Here is a 16,183-nt window from a genome sequence, read left to right as displayed (position 1 = left end):
ATCGATTTTTCAAGCAAAAATCGCTTAAAAGTAACTGTAAAACATGTTCATTAGATAAAAAATTATATCGCATCGCAAAATATTCATAATGTATGATGCGCATCGATACGAAACGAACAAAGTACAGATGTATAAGCGTTAATGTGAAATCGATAAAAAAAGTAATAACTAAACTGCAGATATTTATATAAAAATAGAAACTGTGAAAAACGCACAGAATATTTATGATATGTGAAAATATACAAACTATCCAAAGTAAGCCAGTATATTTAGAAAAAAGAATGATATTTAGAAATCGAAATAAATTTCTAAGTTCCACTTCTCTGATTGCGTTCAGAGAAACGTGAATTTACATAAACATCCGCAGTCTAGTAATAACTTTGTGCGTATGTGTCCCGTTAGTATCCAGGTGATTTAAAATTATTCTTGCAGTGGTGGTGACCTCCCGTGGTAGATGAAATATTCGCAATTGAACCCGGCAGAGTTTCGCGATTACCGCTAATTACTATAAAGATACAGTTGTACATATTACGGATTGTTGGTCGATTAATAAATCAGTAAGTTCTGTTCAGGCTTGTGACTGAAAGCAAAGTGCAAAGTTACCCCGATGCTTCTGCGTGCTGGTCTGTTGTGTGACGTCGTACTGTCTTTTAATAGTCAGCCCCTGTGACCGGTTTTTCCGTCGTTAACAAGACACCGTTGTACGTTGAGACGCGCCCTCGTCCGACCTTGAAACCTATAATCGTTCATAGCGTTCGATGTTCGAAACATCGTCTACAAAACTATTAATCGTGCTCCACAGGTTCGAATCTTTTTTGTTTTCTTCGGCGCCTCGTTAACAAGAAGCAACAGTGAAATGGCAAAAAAGACGTACGATCTGTTGTTCAAGTTGCTGCTGATCGGTGATTCCGGAGTTGGCAAAACTTGTATATTGTTTAGATTTTCGGATGATGCATTTTCAACGACATTTATTTCTACGATAGGTAAGGAAAGTTGTCCAAATAATTATCATTCGTGGATTTCCTCGATCAAATTATCCATTATTGTGAATTTTTTTTCGGTATAGTAGGTTATGCTACTAAAATAATAATCATTGTAAACTGAAGTTAATGAACAATAAATAATTGAATATTGAAGTGTGATTGTCTTATTACATTAAGTGCATAGAGAAATTCGCGTTTCTGAATTAATATTTTGACAACATTGTCATCAAAGTTGATTGTTTTATGTAAATAAATGCTATTATACTGTGGAGTATGTTAGATATATGAATAATATGCTTTCTGTCACTTAGGTATCGATTTTAAGATCAAGACAGTGGAATTAAGAGGAAAGAAAATCAAGTTACAGATATGGTAAGTTGTAAAATATTAAATTAATCTAAACAGTCCTTAACCTGTATATTTACAGGGATACAGCCGGTCAAGAAAGATTTCATACCATTACTACATCATATTACAGAGGTGCAATGGGTATTATGCTTGTTTATGACATTACTAATGAAAAGACATTTGAAAATATTGTTAAATGGCTGAGAAATATAGATGAAGTAAGTATGATTGCGAACTTTTTTGTCTATACATAAATATAGTCATTTACAATCGTTATTTATTTTTTCTTTTTAATTAATTTTAGCATGCGAATGAAGATGTGGAGAAGATGATACTGGGGAACAAAAGCGATATGGAAGACAAACGTGTTGTTAGCACAGGAAGAGGGGAAGCGGTAAAGCAGCTATAATTTAAATTGTACGTAAGTTACAAAAATGTCACAAACTAATAAATTAATATCCTCCTTTAGATAGCGCGAGAGCATGGAATCAGATTTATGGAAACATCTGCAAAAGCAGATATTAATATCGACCGTGCATTTAATGAATTAACCGAAGCAATATTGGAGAAAACACATGGAAAGGAACCACAAGATGCTCCTGATAGAGTAACGGTTGATCGAAGGGTGGAAAGGAATTCTAATCGGTGCTGCTAATCTTATATTATTTATTTTAACAGCGCATAATATACTATATATCAGCTCGTGCCACTCAAAATAGATCTGTGGATAGATTTAGAGCATAATTTAAAAAAGCATAATAGTATAATTAAACTCTTCACAACACTGCCTAATCAAATTCGATTGTACTTATTTAATGAGATTTCTGATAAAGATATATCTAAATTTATTTCAAAAAATATAAAAGGAAGTAACTCCAATTTGGAAGTGAAGTTTTTTAATTATACCTGGATTTCAAAGGGTGGGTTATAAATGCTATTTGTCACATATATGACTGTATACTTATAAATGTACTTATAAATGTGTCTATTGCATGTATACAAGCATTAAGCTCCATCACAGCTTTTATAAAAAACACAAAAAATCAATAATATATACTGCTGATGGAGCTTTGTTTTCCACGTGAAACTTCATGCGTTGTTGCACGAACAAAGTCAACTAGGAACAATTTGTTTGTTACGAGGCTGCAATTTGTTACCATAATGAGAAGAGTGAGAATGAATGAGGGCTTTCGATCTTAAAAAAATCTATGTGAATGCTTTTTCATACGGACATTGCACTACATTGCTTATTTACATCTTAAGTTAAAATCTAAAAGCTTAAGTCCAAGAGCTTTTATCCTACTTGTGTAAGACTAATTTACTACAAATATAAATATTCACGATTTCGAAGTAATTGTTTTTGTTTTCCTTCGCAATACATTTAACTTATAGTAATAGATACTTGATAAAAACTGGCTTTATACGTAATACGTCAATAGTAGTGCTACGAATAATTATCACAATACATAAATTTTCGGTTTTTATAATGTATTAGTAAAATGATTAGTACTTGTGATAGTGATTTTAATACTGGTATCGGAATATGCATCGAATATATATAGGGAAACGAATATACGTGGATCGGAAGTGTTTCAATATGGCCAAAAGGGACAATCTATGATAGAAATGCACGCCTATCATGGGGAAATTTAATCAAATACTTTACAGACAATATGCGATAGTGTTTACAATACTCCATTTAAGGAAAATAATCGAAATAAGTAGATCATACGTTGTCGAAGATATGTTTCCCCTAAATTATTTGTTTAAAGAAAAAGCAAAGAATTAAAAACGTTGTGTCTACTATCGATTAATACTAAACAGAGGGAAGGTACAGAAATTTAAATATTTTCGTATTACGTTCAAAACTTCACTGTAAGAAATGTACAAAAACTTTGGTATTGAGCGATGATGTTATAAACAAAGCGAATATCTTATTTGTGAAAACAAATAATATATGGATATGTATGTGATAGATAATATCCTATAATCTATATTTGTAATCAATTGTATAAGAGATAGTAATCGTTGTATCATCATTTTTTAAAATACGGAACTAGTATCAGTTTACTGGTACTTCTATCTATGATGAAAACGTACGAATGGTTTAATGTTTGTCAGGTTTGGATTATTCAGTTCTCACGTGCGTTTCCAAGGATTAGGATTCGAGTTCTCTCGTCTGGAGGCCAAAAATTCCAAACGCAACACAGCAGAATTTAGAAGTCGAAAAATCCAAACATAACCCATCAAAAAGCGTTTGGAAGGATTAGGATTGAATTTTTCCCAAAAGGGGGGTATGGAAATCGCCGATGCAGTGTTAAAAATGTCAGCCACAAAATGCACAATAAAACGAAGGTCCCCTAGCGACCAAAGGCTGGACTATATGCACATTTCTTCTCAGATGCTAAGAAATAAGCGTATTCGGGGCGGAATGGAAAATGTGCACTCGTACCAGCAGAGGGTAAGTATAAAGAAAATATACAAAATGCTTGGAAGTTTCACTAAATATTGGAAATAAATTGCTTTTTACGTTTTGTTTATAGAAAAACTACTAAAAAGCACACAAACTAAAAAATGAAATTGCAAAATAATTAAAATGACACTAAATTTAACAGTTCTCAAAAATTCGGAGAAGCGATGTGAAATTCCAGTTATGAGAATAAGTACCACTACCAACAAAATTACATCGATTATAAAATCGGTCCAGAATTTTGATCAGATTTACGTCTTGAATATGCATTTGAAAGTTGAAAATCTCAAAGATGGCCTCTTGAAAACGCATTTGATCTATAGAAGCAGACAGTAAATTATTAAATAATGGTTTAAAATGCTAAAGAAACAAAATAATTATTATAAATAGGGGAAAGTTTACAATTGACTAATACGTATAAATATGAGAATAAACGATGTTGTGATGTGTACGCAGCTTGTAAATATAGGTGTCGATAAGGAAAACAATAGAAAGTTTCAATAGAAGTTTCTTTCGCTAAAGTACATATTTTTAAGCTGCCATTTAAGATCTCACCCTACATGAGTAATTTATTAGTTTTATATCACATTTGGAAATACCGTGAAGATAAATTAATGATTCGATCGCTGTAGATAAATTATCGTTCAGTGGTAAAGCTGCGAAACTCCATTTTCGTCCTCATTTTAATGCCGCAAGGTGTTTTAGTCAAACTACTAAGAGCTTTTACGATCAAAGCGATAGCAAATCGATCAAATTAAACTGGCGATATTAAGAAAAATCGAAGCAAAGTAGTTAACTGGTAAGGAAATAGAATATAAAGTAATTATCTTATTCGATATTCATATTGCATATTTCGCGTCTTTCCAGACTTCTCGCATCCTATTACCGATGGATTCTGTTGGACCGTCGATTCGTCGATCAATTTCAGAAAACAAATTTTACAGTTTGACCGTACGCATTCGTGCAGCGTTCTCCTTCGACACGATTACCCTAAATATCTCCAACAGCATGAAGCTAAAAGATTCAGGCGTAGTGTACGTGTATTTTGGATGACAGCGACTGTGATAGATATCGCGTGGGCCAAGGACAGTTTCACTCGTGTTCCATGACAAATTCGGAAGGTTAGCTAGCCTTTCGCGTAACGATGACACGGATCGAAACGTGTACGGGGCGCGCGACTGATACTGGGAATGGTGCGGGCTCGCGCGTCCGCTAGCTGGATTCGTTTCCCGGGACGGAACGTTCTCGTTACCTCGTGATAACGTCACTTCGGGCATGTGTAGAAGGGTGAAACTCGACTTAGTTCAATACCGGACGCCGAGGCGTTCGGTCCGTCTGAAACGTTTGAGATTTCTACTCGGACGGGACGAATTACAGATTACATTTGAGACACGCGTTTTATTCGTCTGTGCGCGACAGAAAGTCAAACCGAATTTTGAAATATAATAAAGTAACTTCGTTGCTGGTTGTTCGCGATATGCGTATTTTTAAAATATTTCTAGACTCGCGCATCCCCTTCTGGTATATACGCAAACAGAAAAAAAGAGAACTGTTTCACCGTTGTTCCTCGTCGCGGAAAGAGAAACGGTAAGATGAAATTCCGAACGATACACTTTGTATACTTAACCGAGCCTATCAACGTATCGATACATGCTTCCTCTTTTCAAATATCGACGATTTATCTATCGGCCGTTTTAATTTCGTTAAAAAATCTAATTTTCCGTTAAACTTGCTGCTTTCCGTTCTTCGATAAATTTCACTTCGGATGGAAACGCGGTTATTCTCTTTGATCGAATATACCAATTAATTCGATCGTTGATACTCGAATATTGTAATGCGATTATCGTTTGTCGATGAGAAAATAATACGTCAGGCTGTGCGACATATAAATATTCTATCAGGTAGAATTGGACGTTCGATTTCTCGAAATCATTGGTACGGATTGGAACAGGATTGCTCCTCTTTCAAAGCTGCTGCAACCCTGCGATTATTATACATTGATAATTATAGGGAACGAGTGACAGCAACCGTGGGCTATTGTTTGCAAATATTTTCAACGTCGTTGAGCATTAAATGTAGCGGAAAATGTGTTTACAGCAAATTGATCTACCGTGATTAAAGGATTCACCTTTTTTTACGAAAAGATCGTGCACGCTCTAGTTGTCGCCGCTTACCACATTCTGTGGACGCTGCAGACACCGATACCGATATTTCCGCGCGTTTTCCGATAATTCGCCATAAATAAACGAATAAATAAAGTTATCCGTGTAATTTGAAGGAAATGGAGGAATTCCGTACCAATGATCGATGTATGTATTTTGCGTTTTCATCGCCAACGCGTCGTTTCGACAAAAGAAAAAAGTAAATGGAAAGAGGAAAAAGGGGCAAAAGTGAAAGAGAATGTCGCTTATACGATTAGGAGGTTGTTGCAGTTGAAATTCAAAGGACATTGGCATTTTACCGTGAGGCCAGTCGAGAAAAGAAAATTAGAAGAACAGAAGAAAAATTGTCTCTTTCGGTCTCGATCTCTCTTTGTTAAAGTCTGTTAAACGTAGGGCTACGATAATAAGAGAGTATAACGGTACGTAGCTGACGATACGTCGTACGATCCGTTGGTGGGGCGGCTCCAGATTTTTCGGTTTCCGGATCTAAACGATCGTTTTATCCCGTACACAGCGAAGATACGAAAAGAAGGCGAATACGGAGACAAATAGATACGGGTCAATAGGTTAGCTGCTGAGGAAAAAAGCGAGCAGCGAGTAAGCTACGGGGCGAAAACGGTAAACAGGGTGGTTACAGGCCCATGGCCGGGAACTCTTTTCGCCGGCTTTGGTCGTGGATCTCGATCATGATCCTGCCCGGATGTTTGTTTTCTTTGAATGGTGAACAAGTTCCATGCGTTCCTTATTTGTCGGATACGATCGACGAGAATTACAACGATAGCAAAGCGGAAGTAATGCTCTTCTTAAGAGAAGATTGCAACAGCGAGACGAATACCAGCGATATGGCCACGGATATTCAAGACTATTTCGATCGATTTAATTTCGACGTGCAGATCACCGTTATACCCTTATCGCGTGAGTATCTCGCTAATACGCAGCATCCTTCTATTCGTAAATTCTTCGTCACGCTGTATCCGTCCTTGTCACGCATACATAAGTAATACACCGCTACATTTCCGTGTCTATCGTAACGGAATCGAAGGGATCCAACCTTTTTCTCTGCTCCCTAGTGTCGTGCGAAACGAAAACTTGGGGTCTCGACGCTCTGTTACGTGTACTTGGTGAAAGAAGAGCAAAAGCTCTCGTAGCCGCTCTCGACTCACCTATGTGCGAAGTTACCGTTAAACTCGCGCATCTCTGGAACATGCCGTTGTTCACATGGACTTGTCCTTTGGTAAGCGAATTAAACACCAAACAGTAGCACATACGCCCTCTTCGTTCCGATTCTTTCGTTCCCAACGTTCTATGCACGTAAGCAAGTAACTTGAACCTAATCGTAAGTACGTCGTACAAACGTTCCGACCGATATATACGTACGCAATCACGGTAATCGTTTCAGAAAGACTCGGAGGAAAGGCAAGTTTCATCGATCGTTAGGCTGTCGCCGTCGTTACCTATGATAGCGAAAGCCCTCGCGGAGATGCTGATACACTTACAATGGAAAACCGTAGCGATAATAGGAACAGGTAAATTTTCATTTCTGTTTTTCCTTTCGTCGGTAATATCGTATAATCGTCGTAGCGTTACTTTACACTTCCGAATCGACGGAGATCTGCGAAAAAAGCAGCCGCGCGATCGACCTTAACCTTGAAGTTCAACATCAAATTTTCTTTATCGCATCGCATTCCACTCACCGCGAGAATGAAAAGTCTGGAAGAAGTCAGATGGCTTGCGACTCAACTGTTTTTCCTTCGAAATAGTTCATCGTTAAATCGTTCGCACGACGATTCTCGGCAGATACTTAAGGTATCCCGAGAATCTCGATCGCTGCTGATACTTTTCGATAGATCGAAGGATGATCGACGCGGACGATGCATATAGGCGATACACTCGGGAAAGAACTAGCCTGTATATCTTGTTTGCGGAAACGTATCTCGTATCGTATACGTATCGCGTGTATCGCGTTAGCGTTTTGGATAAATCGTAGCGCGTTTATACAACGCCGCAGATGATATTCTTCTCGAGCTCGCCTACGGACGAGTATGAAATTACGGGCGTGTAAATATACGTACACGATGTTACAGATCACGAGCCATGGATGAGTCTCGAAAGAGCATTGTTGAACTCTTTGCAAAGTATCGGAGCTGTAGTACGACGACGCGCGGTATTACCACGGCGAGCTTCTTTCGAACAAATTCGAAAAATTCTTCGCACCGTTTACAAGGTTTCTCGCAGAGGTGAGCATCACTTTTGTACTCTTTTCTTTCGTACGTTTCAACTTTCGATCGAATTGCTTTGGCTTTTGTTGGTTCGTCCAACTTACCTCGACGCCTTTTAAAACGCTTTTTTAAATGCTTATACATACATATATCGCTATCCGTGTGTACACCGTAACGTGTTAATGCGATTCAAATGCGATTCACGATTTCATTTTCGATTGCACGCAGTTACGGTGTTATGTCTACCCACATCCGACGAAGACGGATTAATAACTCGTGTCCTCTCCGAGATAGATAACGTACAGCAAACCTCTAATTCCATGTGGGACTCTATGACCGTGATTGTTCATACGGAAGACGATGACCTCTTTCTACCAGCCGGAAACACTTCGATTTCTTATTTCGATTCAGCAACGTCCAACGTTTCGCTGGCGACTCTAACACCCTTGAATCTCTCTGACTCTGCCTTGAACGTGTCCTATGAAACGACATTCGACGACTACGATGACAGCGTAGCGGTAGCAGACACGTTGGAGGAAGCGGAAGAGCAAGAAACCAGACAACGACCATGGAATAAATCAAAAACAAGTAACCGATTCCACCCGCCAAGAAACTTGAGCTCAACTTTTCTAGAAAGATTGATCACGATAACACCCCTCGATTACAGGTACGGTCAACTTTTATTCAAACTGTTGCCACCTTCTACTTATGTAATTTATATAACGCGTGTACATGTATAACAACCTGTTGAAGATGGATGATAAACCGGAAGCGTATGCGTTCTTCTACAGATATGACGTAGAAAAAGTATTCGAGGGCGTAGAACGATATATGGTACCGACGTTGATGGACCGTTTGAACGAAACTCTTAATATCTTAATGAACGACAATTCTAGTATAAATGCATTCAATAACAAGATCTACACGTACGTTATGCTGGACTGGCGTGTTGACGCCTGGAAACCTATAATGATCACCGTGGAAGGACGTGAAAAATTGTTTGTTCGAAAGTTATCGACGAATGCGGTGGCATTTCGTAATATGAACGACACTGATCTTCCGAGATGCAACATCGATGTCAACGGGATTCCCTTTATCGATTGTACAGGTAAGAAAGTAAGAAAAAACAAATCGACTGATATTATCTTCGTATCTACGTTCCTTCGTTGAAATTAAAAGAGATGTTCATAAAGCGGCGTGTAAAATTAGAATTTGTCGGGAAACGTTGGCTCAACGTATCGTTAAATTTCGTTAAATCTAAGTATCCATATCCAAGATAATTGGATCACGGATTAGGTGAAATTTTTCTATGAATTTTCTAAAATATCCACTTTTACAGAGAATACTTCCGACGAATCAGCATTGCGTATCGCACATATCGTGACCATCATCCTGGGGTCGCTCTTACTAACTGTGTTCGCAATATCGGTCGCAATCTTGATTAGGTAACGAATCGATCTATAATATACATCTAAAGTACTATTTCCCTTGGTATTTTCCGAGTAACCACGACTTATCTTGTGTAAATGTCATCAATGTGGTAATCGAAATATCCTTTGAAACTCAGAAAGAAGTTGCTTAAGAAGAGAATGTCCAAGGGTACGTACAAGATCATTTTAACCACGTCGGATTTCGTATTTCCTCAAGTGCCTCAAGTAGATTCCAGAAGGGTAAGTCGATAATCTGCAATGCGAATTTCATGTATATAAAATTTCCCACGAGGAACAAAGTTGACGGCAAGGTGTGTAGGTGGACGAGGGTATCGAGAGAATGTTATGCTGTTGGTTGCAACAACTGCAAGAGTTTGGTGGACCCGAAGTAGAAAAGCCAGATCTACTTCAACTAGGTAGCGTATCTTCCCTGAAACCATGTTTACGAACTAGCACAGGAAATCTGACGCGTCATAATTTCTTGAAGGATCCTCGTGCAAGATACAACGTGAGTATACGCGTATGAAATTAACGAATGAATACGTATTCGTATGGATAGAGATACCTGTAATTGTCCGTCCGGGACCATGCAAGCAATATACAATTTTCTGTTATGTCGCGTTCATGGCAGGGTGACTTTGTGCAACTGAAAGAACTACCAACTCAGGGTACGTTTGAACTGAAAAGCAAAACTATGGATGTATTGGCCATGGTAAGAATATTCTGCCATTCGACGATATCGCCGACTATTAACATCGAGATGAGATAACAAGCGTTTGACAATCGCGTTTTTTCTCTATTATCGATCGTAGATTCATGGTCTGCGTCATGAGAATCTCAATCCTCTGATAGGATGTTTGAACGAACCGACAAGACCGTGCCTTGTTTACGAATATTGTTCAAGAGGATCGTTGGAAGACGTACTGGTGCAGGACGAGATCAAGCTCGATTGGTCCTTCAGATTGTCGTTCCTCACCGATCTTGTGCGGGTAAATAAAAGAATCATTTGCAATTTTTTAATCGCGTACATTGCGTACGGCGCCCTGTTCGCTCAACATGCTTCCAAGATCAGCACGTTATTAAACGCTTGAAGAAACCTTCATACAATGCATAGTTACGGTTTTTAAATTCACATTTACAAAGTATTATAACAATAAATCTTTCATTTTGCTACTTTCTTAGAATTAGGATCTATTTAGTAAGATAATTAAGAAACTGTTTCCTCGAAAATTAAAACGCGGACTTTCGAATAGCGAAGTATTGTACGACGATGAAACGCTTTATAATGTACGATGCACGATGTAACGGCGATATTCCGCGTACATTTATTTCGCTAATCGTTTGTCATAAGAATATACAAGGCTTCGTTATCTTGATGACGTAACGAAAAAATTGATTTTTAATTGAAATTTATTGATTTCTGTTTAAAGGGCATGAGATATCTTCATGGTACACCAGTGCGTGTACACGGTTATCTTACTTCGCGAAATTGCGTCATCGATGCTCGCTGGGTTCTCAAGGTAACCGATTATGGACTGCCTGTTTTTCACGAAGCACAAAATATCGTTCCTCCGGCAAAAACCGCTAGGGGTATGACGATTCCCGTTAGTTTTTTTATACAAAAGAAATGCAAATTTCGAACGACGGAATAACGTTTTTCCTAACGCGTTCGCGTTTAGATCTTTTGTGGACGGCACCCGAACTATTAAGGCAACCAAATCTTCGAAAGAAGGGAACGCAAGCCGGAGATGTTTACAGTTTTGGTATTATTATGCAGGAAGTGGTAGTCCGCGGAGAACCATTTTGCATGCTCGCTTTGTCCCCGGAAGGTAACTAACGAAATGAAAATCCTTTGTACCGACCGTGCAAGTTTCTCCATAGAAATTTATATATACCTTCCTATATGCAGATATCATCGAGAAAGTGATGAAACCACCGCCACTGATTCGGCCGTCCGTAAGCAAAGGTGCCGCACCACCGGAGGCGATAAATATCATGCGTCAATGTTGGGCAGAAGCAGCGGACATGAGACCCGATTTTAACGATGTTCACGATCTCTTCAAGAAGCTTAATCATGGAAGGTAAATGGTTATTATGTTTCTGTATACCTAGCCGTTCTTAGCGCTACTGTAGATCGTTGTTCGTTTCACACATCTAGTTAATCTGTATCTGTAGAAAAGTCAATATCGTCGATACGATGTTTCAAATGTTGGAAAAGTATTCGAACAATCTGGAAGAGCTAATACGCGAGCGCACCGAACAACTCGACATGGAAAAGAAGAAAACGGAACAGCTATTGAATCGAATGTTACCCAGGTAAATAGAGATATCTTTTGTGTTTCATCGCACGTCACCTCGCTTCCACCCACCCTACTTCTCTCTCTCTCTCTCTCTCTCTCTCTCTCTTCCCCCTACCTTTCTTCCTTTGGTACAGAATCGAACAATAGGCGTATAGATGTACCTATATTTACCTATTGATATTTTAAGATTGGCGGCGTATCAAACACGCAATGACCTTTTAGCTCTGTTGCTGAGAAATTGAAGCTGGGCATGCCCGTTGATCCTGAAGAATTCCGTGAAGTAACAATCTATTTCTCGGACATTGTTGGCTTCACGACCATCTCTGCACACTCGACCCCGTTCCAAGTAGTCGATCTTTTGAACGACTTGTATACCTGCTTCGATGCCACGATCAACGCATATACCGTATATAAGGTGATGGAATGCAAGGACGCAATAGACACAGTACATGGTCGATAAGTGAAAAAGCGTGATCGATTTTTATTCGATGATAAGAAATCTCCGCGGAGAATATCGATACGTGATCGTATCTGTGATCGTGTTCAATGGAAAAGAAAATCATTCTCTTTCTTCGCCGTTACAGGTGGAAACTATAGGAGACGCTTACATGGTCGTAGGTGGCTGTCCGGTAAGAATACCAGACCATGCTTCTCAAATAGCTACCATGGCCCTCGATTTACTGCACCAAAGCGGAAAATTCAAGTTGAAACATCTGCCAAATACGCAACTGAGACTTCGAATTGGCCTTCATACCGGTTAAGTGTCGTATCATCTACGTTATAGAATACGTCGTCCTATTGCGTTAATACGTATATGTACGTTTTGCGTTAACGGCGTATCTCGATTACGTAAACGTAGGTCCCTGTTGCGCCGGTGTTATTGGCCTGACTATGCCAAGATACTGCCTTTTCGGTGATACCGTTAATACCGCATCGAGGATGGAGTCTACCGGTGCACCATGGCGTATCCACCTCAGCCAAGTGACAAGAGATCGACTGATTCAGGCGGGTGGATATCAGATCGAATACCGTGGACGGACAGAAGTTAAAGGCAAGGGAAAAATGCCTACTTATTGGTTACTAGGGAAACAAGGCTTCGATAAGGAACTTCCAAAACCACCCACGCTCGGGTAAGCCTTTATACTCGTTCAGTTCTTTTATTTCTTTTGTTGAAAGCCACTTCTATACAACGTACGTGCATATATTTATGTCCATAATGTAGAAAAAGAAAATATTTCGTTCGTTTCCCTACCTATTTACCTCATTTACTTCTTTCTAGATAATTCTATCGATCCGATCTCTATAAGTCGATCTGACTACCCTGTCTTCTCTTTGCCTTTCCCTTTCATTTTTCGCTATCGATTCGATCGTCTCGTTCATCGAACATCGTCGCATCCAAAACTATACGTACGACGAATTAGAAGATACGGTCGAATGTCGATTGTCCTTCTTTTCTCTTCTCCTTCTTTTCTCCTTCGAATGTTCAACGTCGTTAAGTGTGTGCTAACGTTCATTGCATCTGCATCGTATACTTTGATTTGGTAGATCTTCATTGGAGCCGTTTGCTTTTCAGATTTTTAATGCTTTTATCTGTTGCCATTCTGCCGCCATCTTCAGGGAAAACCATGGGTAAGTGAAAAATCGGTAAATACGATAATGCAACCGTAAGAAACGATCAATTGCGTTTTACGCACGTACACGGTACACGTGCAAATGGAACGATCGCGTGGATACATGCGCGAACATACATATACGTATGATAAAATGATTTCTATGTAAAATATCGATGTTTAATGACAAACGCGCACGTATCCTCGAATACGGATAGTATAACGGACAAGCGATCCTTCCTCCACCCTCTAAATAAGAATCCAATTAACGACTAATTTGATATTTGATGATTTTCAATTTCCCACGCCAAAGGCTGAACGAGAGTCTAATATTTGAGAGCTCGATGAACGAAGAAAGCATCGTATCGGCAGACGGCACGCCTATATCCATGGCTTTGTCTTGCGAAGATACAAAGGAGGAGGACGAACGCAAAAACCATAACGAATGTCGCAACGTAAACGTCGACGATGTCGATACAGCCAGAAATATCGATAAAAATGCAGAGACGTGTAAAGTTGCAGTGTCTGTGCACGATAAACAAGTTCAGGATTCAAGTTCTTCCTCGAAACCAGCGCCAGTTTTACCGTCGAAGACAAAACCGGACGAAAAAGAGAACGACGACGCGAATCCAGCTACCGTCGTCAAAACTACCAGCGATACTCAAGCGGCTCTAGGAACATCTGCTATATTTTGTACGGAAACAGCCGTTCTTGGCGCATCTACCACTTCCCTTACGTCGATTTCAAGCTCGGCTACGGTCCCTTATAGACCGGGACCGCCAAGACATCGAAGAATAGCTGGTTATATCGATGAGAACGACTTGAGCACGCCATACAATCATTACAGATGTCTGTCTCCGAACGAACATTATGGCAAGTCTTGATATTTCTCAGCTTTCTCTATTTGATCTGAAATTATCAATCCAACTGACCATCCATTCGATTCCCTTAGGAAGAAGTACAGGTTGTCGTTTCTTGAAGAGGCAGTTCAGTCTGGATCGGCCCGATGAAACCGCCTGCCTTGGTTTTACCGAACCGGCCAATTATCAGCCGCAGCTTCAACACCATCATTATCAGCAACAGCAACAAAACACGAATACGGCACCAACAAGACTGTACAAACAAAACAGCGCGGGCGCAGCGAACGACTTGGAACGTATCGAAGAGGTTCCATCTACTCCGGCACCTCTTCTTCATCACTACAGACAAACCGCATCCGTTTCTCTCTCTGTCGAGTCTTTAACGCTTCGTTGATAAATGTTCCACTTTAGTTGGTCAAAATGTCGATCAGTGAGCACCTGCGACTAAAATCTCACAAAAAAATATGACAATCGTCACGAATATTCGTGAGTCATCGGATATGCTGTATAAACGATATTACATTTTTAAAATGATAAAAGAACAGTCGTGTCGGTCATCGTGAAAATGAGAAATTGTATCGGTCCTCTTAGAATTCTTTCTTACAATTTTACGATACTGATAATAGATCGACGTTTGATCTATGATCGATCGCTGATTACGGTCGTCGAGTATAGAGAAAAGTTTATACCCATTATCGCGGATGACAATCTCCGTTACATAGAGACACGCGTATGTGTATATGCAGGCTTCGCGTTGTGTTCTTCGCATAGGAAACATGTACAAACTCTGTAATTCTGCGTTTCTTCCGATCCGTATTTCCTCGGTCGTTTCGCTTCCTAAGAATGAATACGAATCGCCAATAGTATACAGAACGTTTATAAAAACGTTGAACGCTGATTACAGGATCGATTCCGTTGTGGATGAAAGTTGATGCGTAAAAACGACGAGGCTTCTTTTCCAAGTTATAAATAATTTAATCTTGCGCTGCGAATTGCGTTTGTACACGCGCAACCCACCTTATGCCAGTGCAAGTAAATACTTACTTGCACGTTCGATCGAGCGACAGGGAACCGTATCACGATGTCACTTGCCAAGCAGGGCGCCTCGACGAAAAATATTCAAGGCACATAATCGTATCAGTTCAGATACGATCGACTGACGAAACGAAATTTTAATGCAATGCACACGCAACGGTGCGTATATCGTTGTAAAAAAAAATTGAAGAAGACTCGCAATACCTTCTATTTTCTTATTCGAAGAAAGGTGAACGCATACGAGTCGCATAGGTTTACGGTGATTCAGCGTTGTAAGGTAGTGTCTTATAGCGCTCGGTTGAAAATCGTAAACGAATCGTTGCATCACATTTGATCTGCCTACTTGCTGAAATCCACAGAATCACATTTAAAAACTCGCTCTATAGCATCATTTAAATATTGCGCGTTAAAATATATTCACAGATATGGAAAATTCTACGCGTACCACGAGCCTCTGTAAAAGCTACACAACATGTACTACGCACACCTGTTACCTACCTGCTGTCGCTTACATTTTGCACACGGATTATTTGATAAAAACTTCCTTCGAGATCGACGAAACTTTGTTCCTAAAATTTTATTCCGCTGTACATCTTTAAGTTTCGAGTGTTCGGCTCGTTCATTTCGAACGAAGAAAACGAGAAATATTAAATGTACACCGGTGTAATTAATACAATATCGATGTCGTTCGAATTGCCCACTTTCTTTTTATCAATAACCTTTCTTTTATCAATAATACAGTTAATTACGACTTGGAACGAAACGT

General features: G+C 39.4%; 2 protein-coding genes across 11 annotated transcripts; both read left to right on the top strand.

The window, feature by feature from the left end:
* Positions 1–303: 303 nt before the first annotated feature.
* On the top strand, positions 304–2,681 carry LOC100742101 (ras-related protein Rab-10). 3 transcript variants are annotated; one of them, XM_012388522.2, is made up of 6 exons: positions 304–701; positions 803–983; positions 1,295–1,355; positions 1,411–1,549; positions 1,636–1,725; positions 1,801–2,681. In XM_012388522.2, exons 2-6 carry the CDS (start codon positions 857–859, stop codon positions 1,984–1,986), a joined length of 603 nt encoding a protein of 200 aa, XP_012243945.1. In that variant the 5' UTR covers positions 304–701; positions 803–856; the 3' UTR covers positions 1,987–2,681. The 3 variants fall into 3 exon arrangements, with proteins under 3 accessions (XP_012243945.1, XP_012243946.1, XP_024225115.1); XM_012388523.3 differs by having other exon boundaries at positions 416–557; XM_024369347.2 differs by having other exon boundaries at positions 418–983.
* A 2,405-nt stretch (positions 2,682–5,086) lies between these two features.
* Positions 5,087–15,611, top strand: LOC100741981 (retinal guanylyl cyclase 2). 8 transcript variants are annotated; one of them, XM_033322074.1, is made up of 23 exons: positions 5,087–5,388; positions 6,234–6,382; positions 6,478–6,878; positions 7,034–7,197; positions 7,363–7,489; positions 8,048–8,200; positions 8,411–8,849; positions 8,974–9,290; positions 9,522–9,627; positions 9,750–9,852; positions 9,932–10,120; positions 10,244–10,324; positions 10,425–10,601; positions 11,043–11,202; positions 11,292–11,441; positions 11,522–11,693; positions 11,788–11,928; positions 12,135–12,327; positions 12,497–12,668; positions 12,772–13,042; positions 13,530–13,541; positions 13,836–14,395; positions 14,475–15,611. In XM_033322074.1, the coding sequence occupies exons 3-23, from the start codon at positions 6,605–6,607 to the stop codon at positions 14,774–14,776; spliced, it is 4,263 nt and encodes a 1,420-aa protein (XP_033177965.1). In that variant the 5' UTR covers positions 5,087–5,388; positions 6,234–6,382; positions 6,478–6,604; the 3' UTR covers positions 14,777–15,611. The 8 variants fall into 8 exon arrangements, with proteins under 8 accessions (XP_033177965.1, XP_033177966.1, XP_012243938.1 ...); XM_033322075.1 differs by having other exon boundaries at positions 6,221–6,382; XM_012388515.3 differs by lacking the exon at positions 6,234–6,382.
* The last annotated feature ends 572 nt before the right edge of the window (positions 15,612–16,183 follow it).

Source organism: Bombus impatiens, unplaced genomic scaffold, assembly GCF_000188095.3.
Source record: "Bombus impatiens unplaced genomic scaffold, BIMP_2.2 scf_0549, whole genome shotgun sequence".
In the NCBI taxonomy this organism is placed as follows: domain Eukaryota; kingdom Metazoa; phylum Arthropoda; class Insecta; order Hymenoptera; family Apidae; genus Bombus; species Bombus impatiens.
This window is presented reverse-complemented; position numbering and strand designations above follow the sequence as displayed.

What these genes read in the sequence shown, in the direction of transcription:
- LOC100742101 (XM_012388522.2), top strand. Translation starts at nt 857, where the DNA reads ATGGCAAAAAAGACGTACGATCTGTTGTTCAAGTTGCTGCTGATCGGT. An exon ending in GACATTTATTTCTACGATAG is followed by an intron (nt 984 to 1,294) that starts GTAAGGAAAGTT and finishes TCTGTCACTTAG; the next exon opens with GTATCGATTTTAAGATCAAG. An exon ending in GGCTGAGAAATATAGATGAA is followed by an intron (nt 1,550 to 1,635) that starts GTAAGTATGATT and finishes AATTAATTTTAG; the next exon opens with CATGCGAATGAAGATGTGGA.
- LOC100741981 (XM_012388515.3), top strand. Translation starts at nt 6,605, where the DNA reads ATGGCCGGGAACTCTTTTCGCCGGCTTTGGTCGTGGATCTCGATCATG. An exon ending in CACCGTTATACCCTTATCGC is followed by an intron (nt 6,879 to 7,033) that starts GTGAGTATCTCG and finishes TCTGCTCCCTAG; the next exon opens with TGTCGTGCGAAACGAAAACT. An exon ending in CGTAGCGATAATAGGAACAG is followed by an intron (nt 7,490 to 8,047) that starts GTAAATTTTCAT and finishes ACGATGTTACAG; the next exon opens with ATCACGAGCCATGGATGAGT.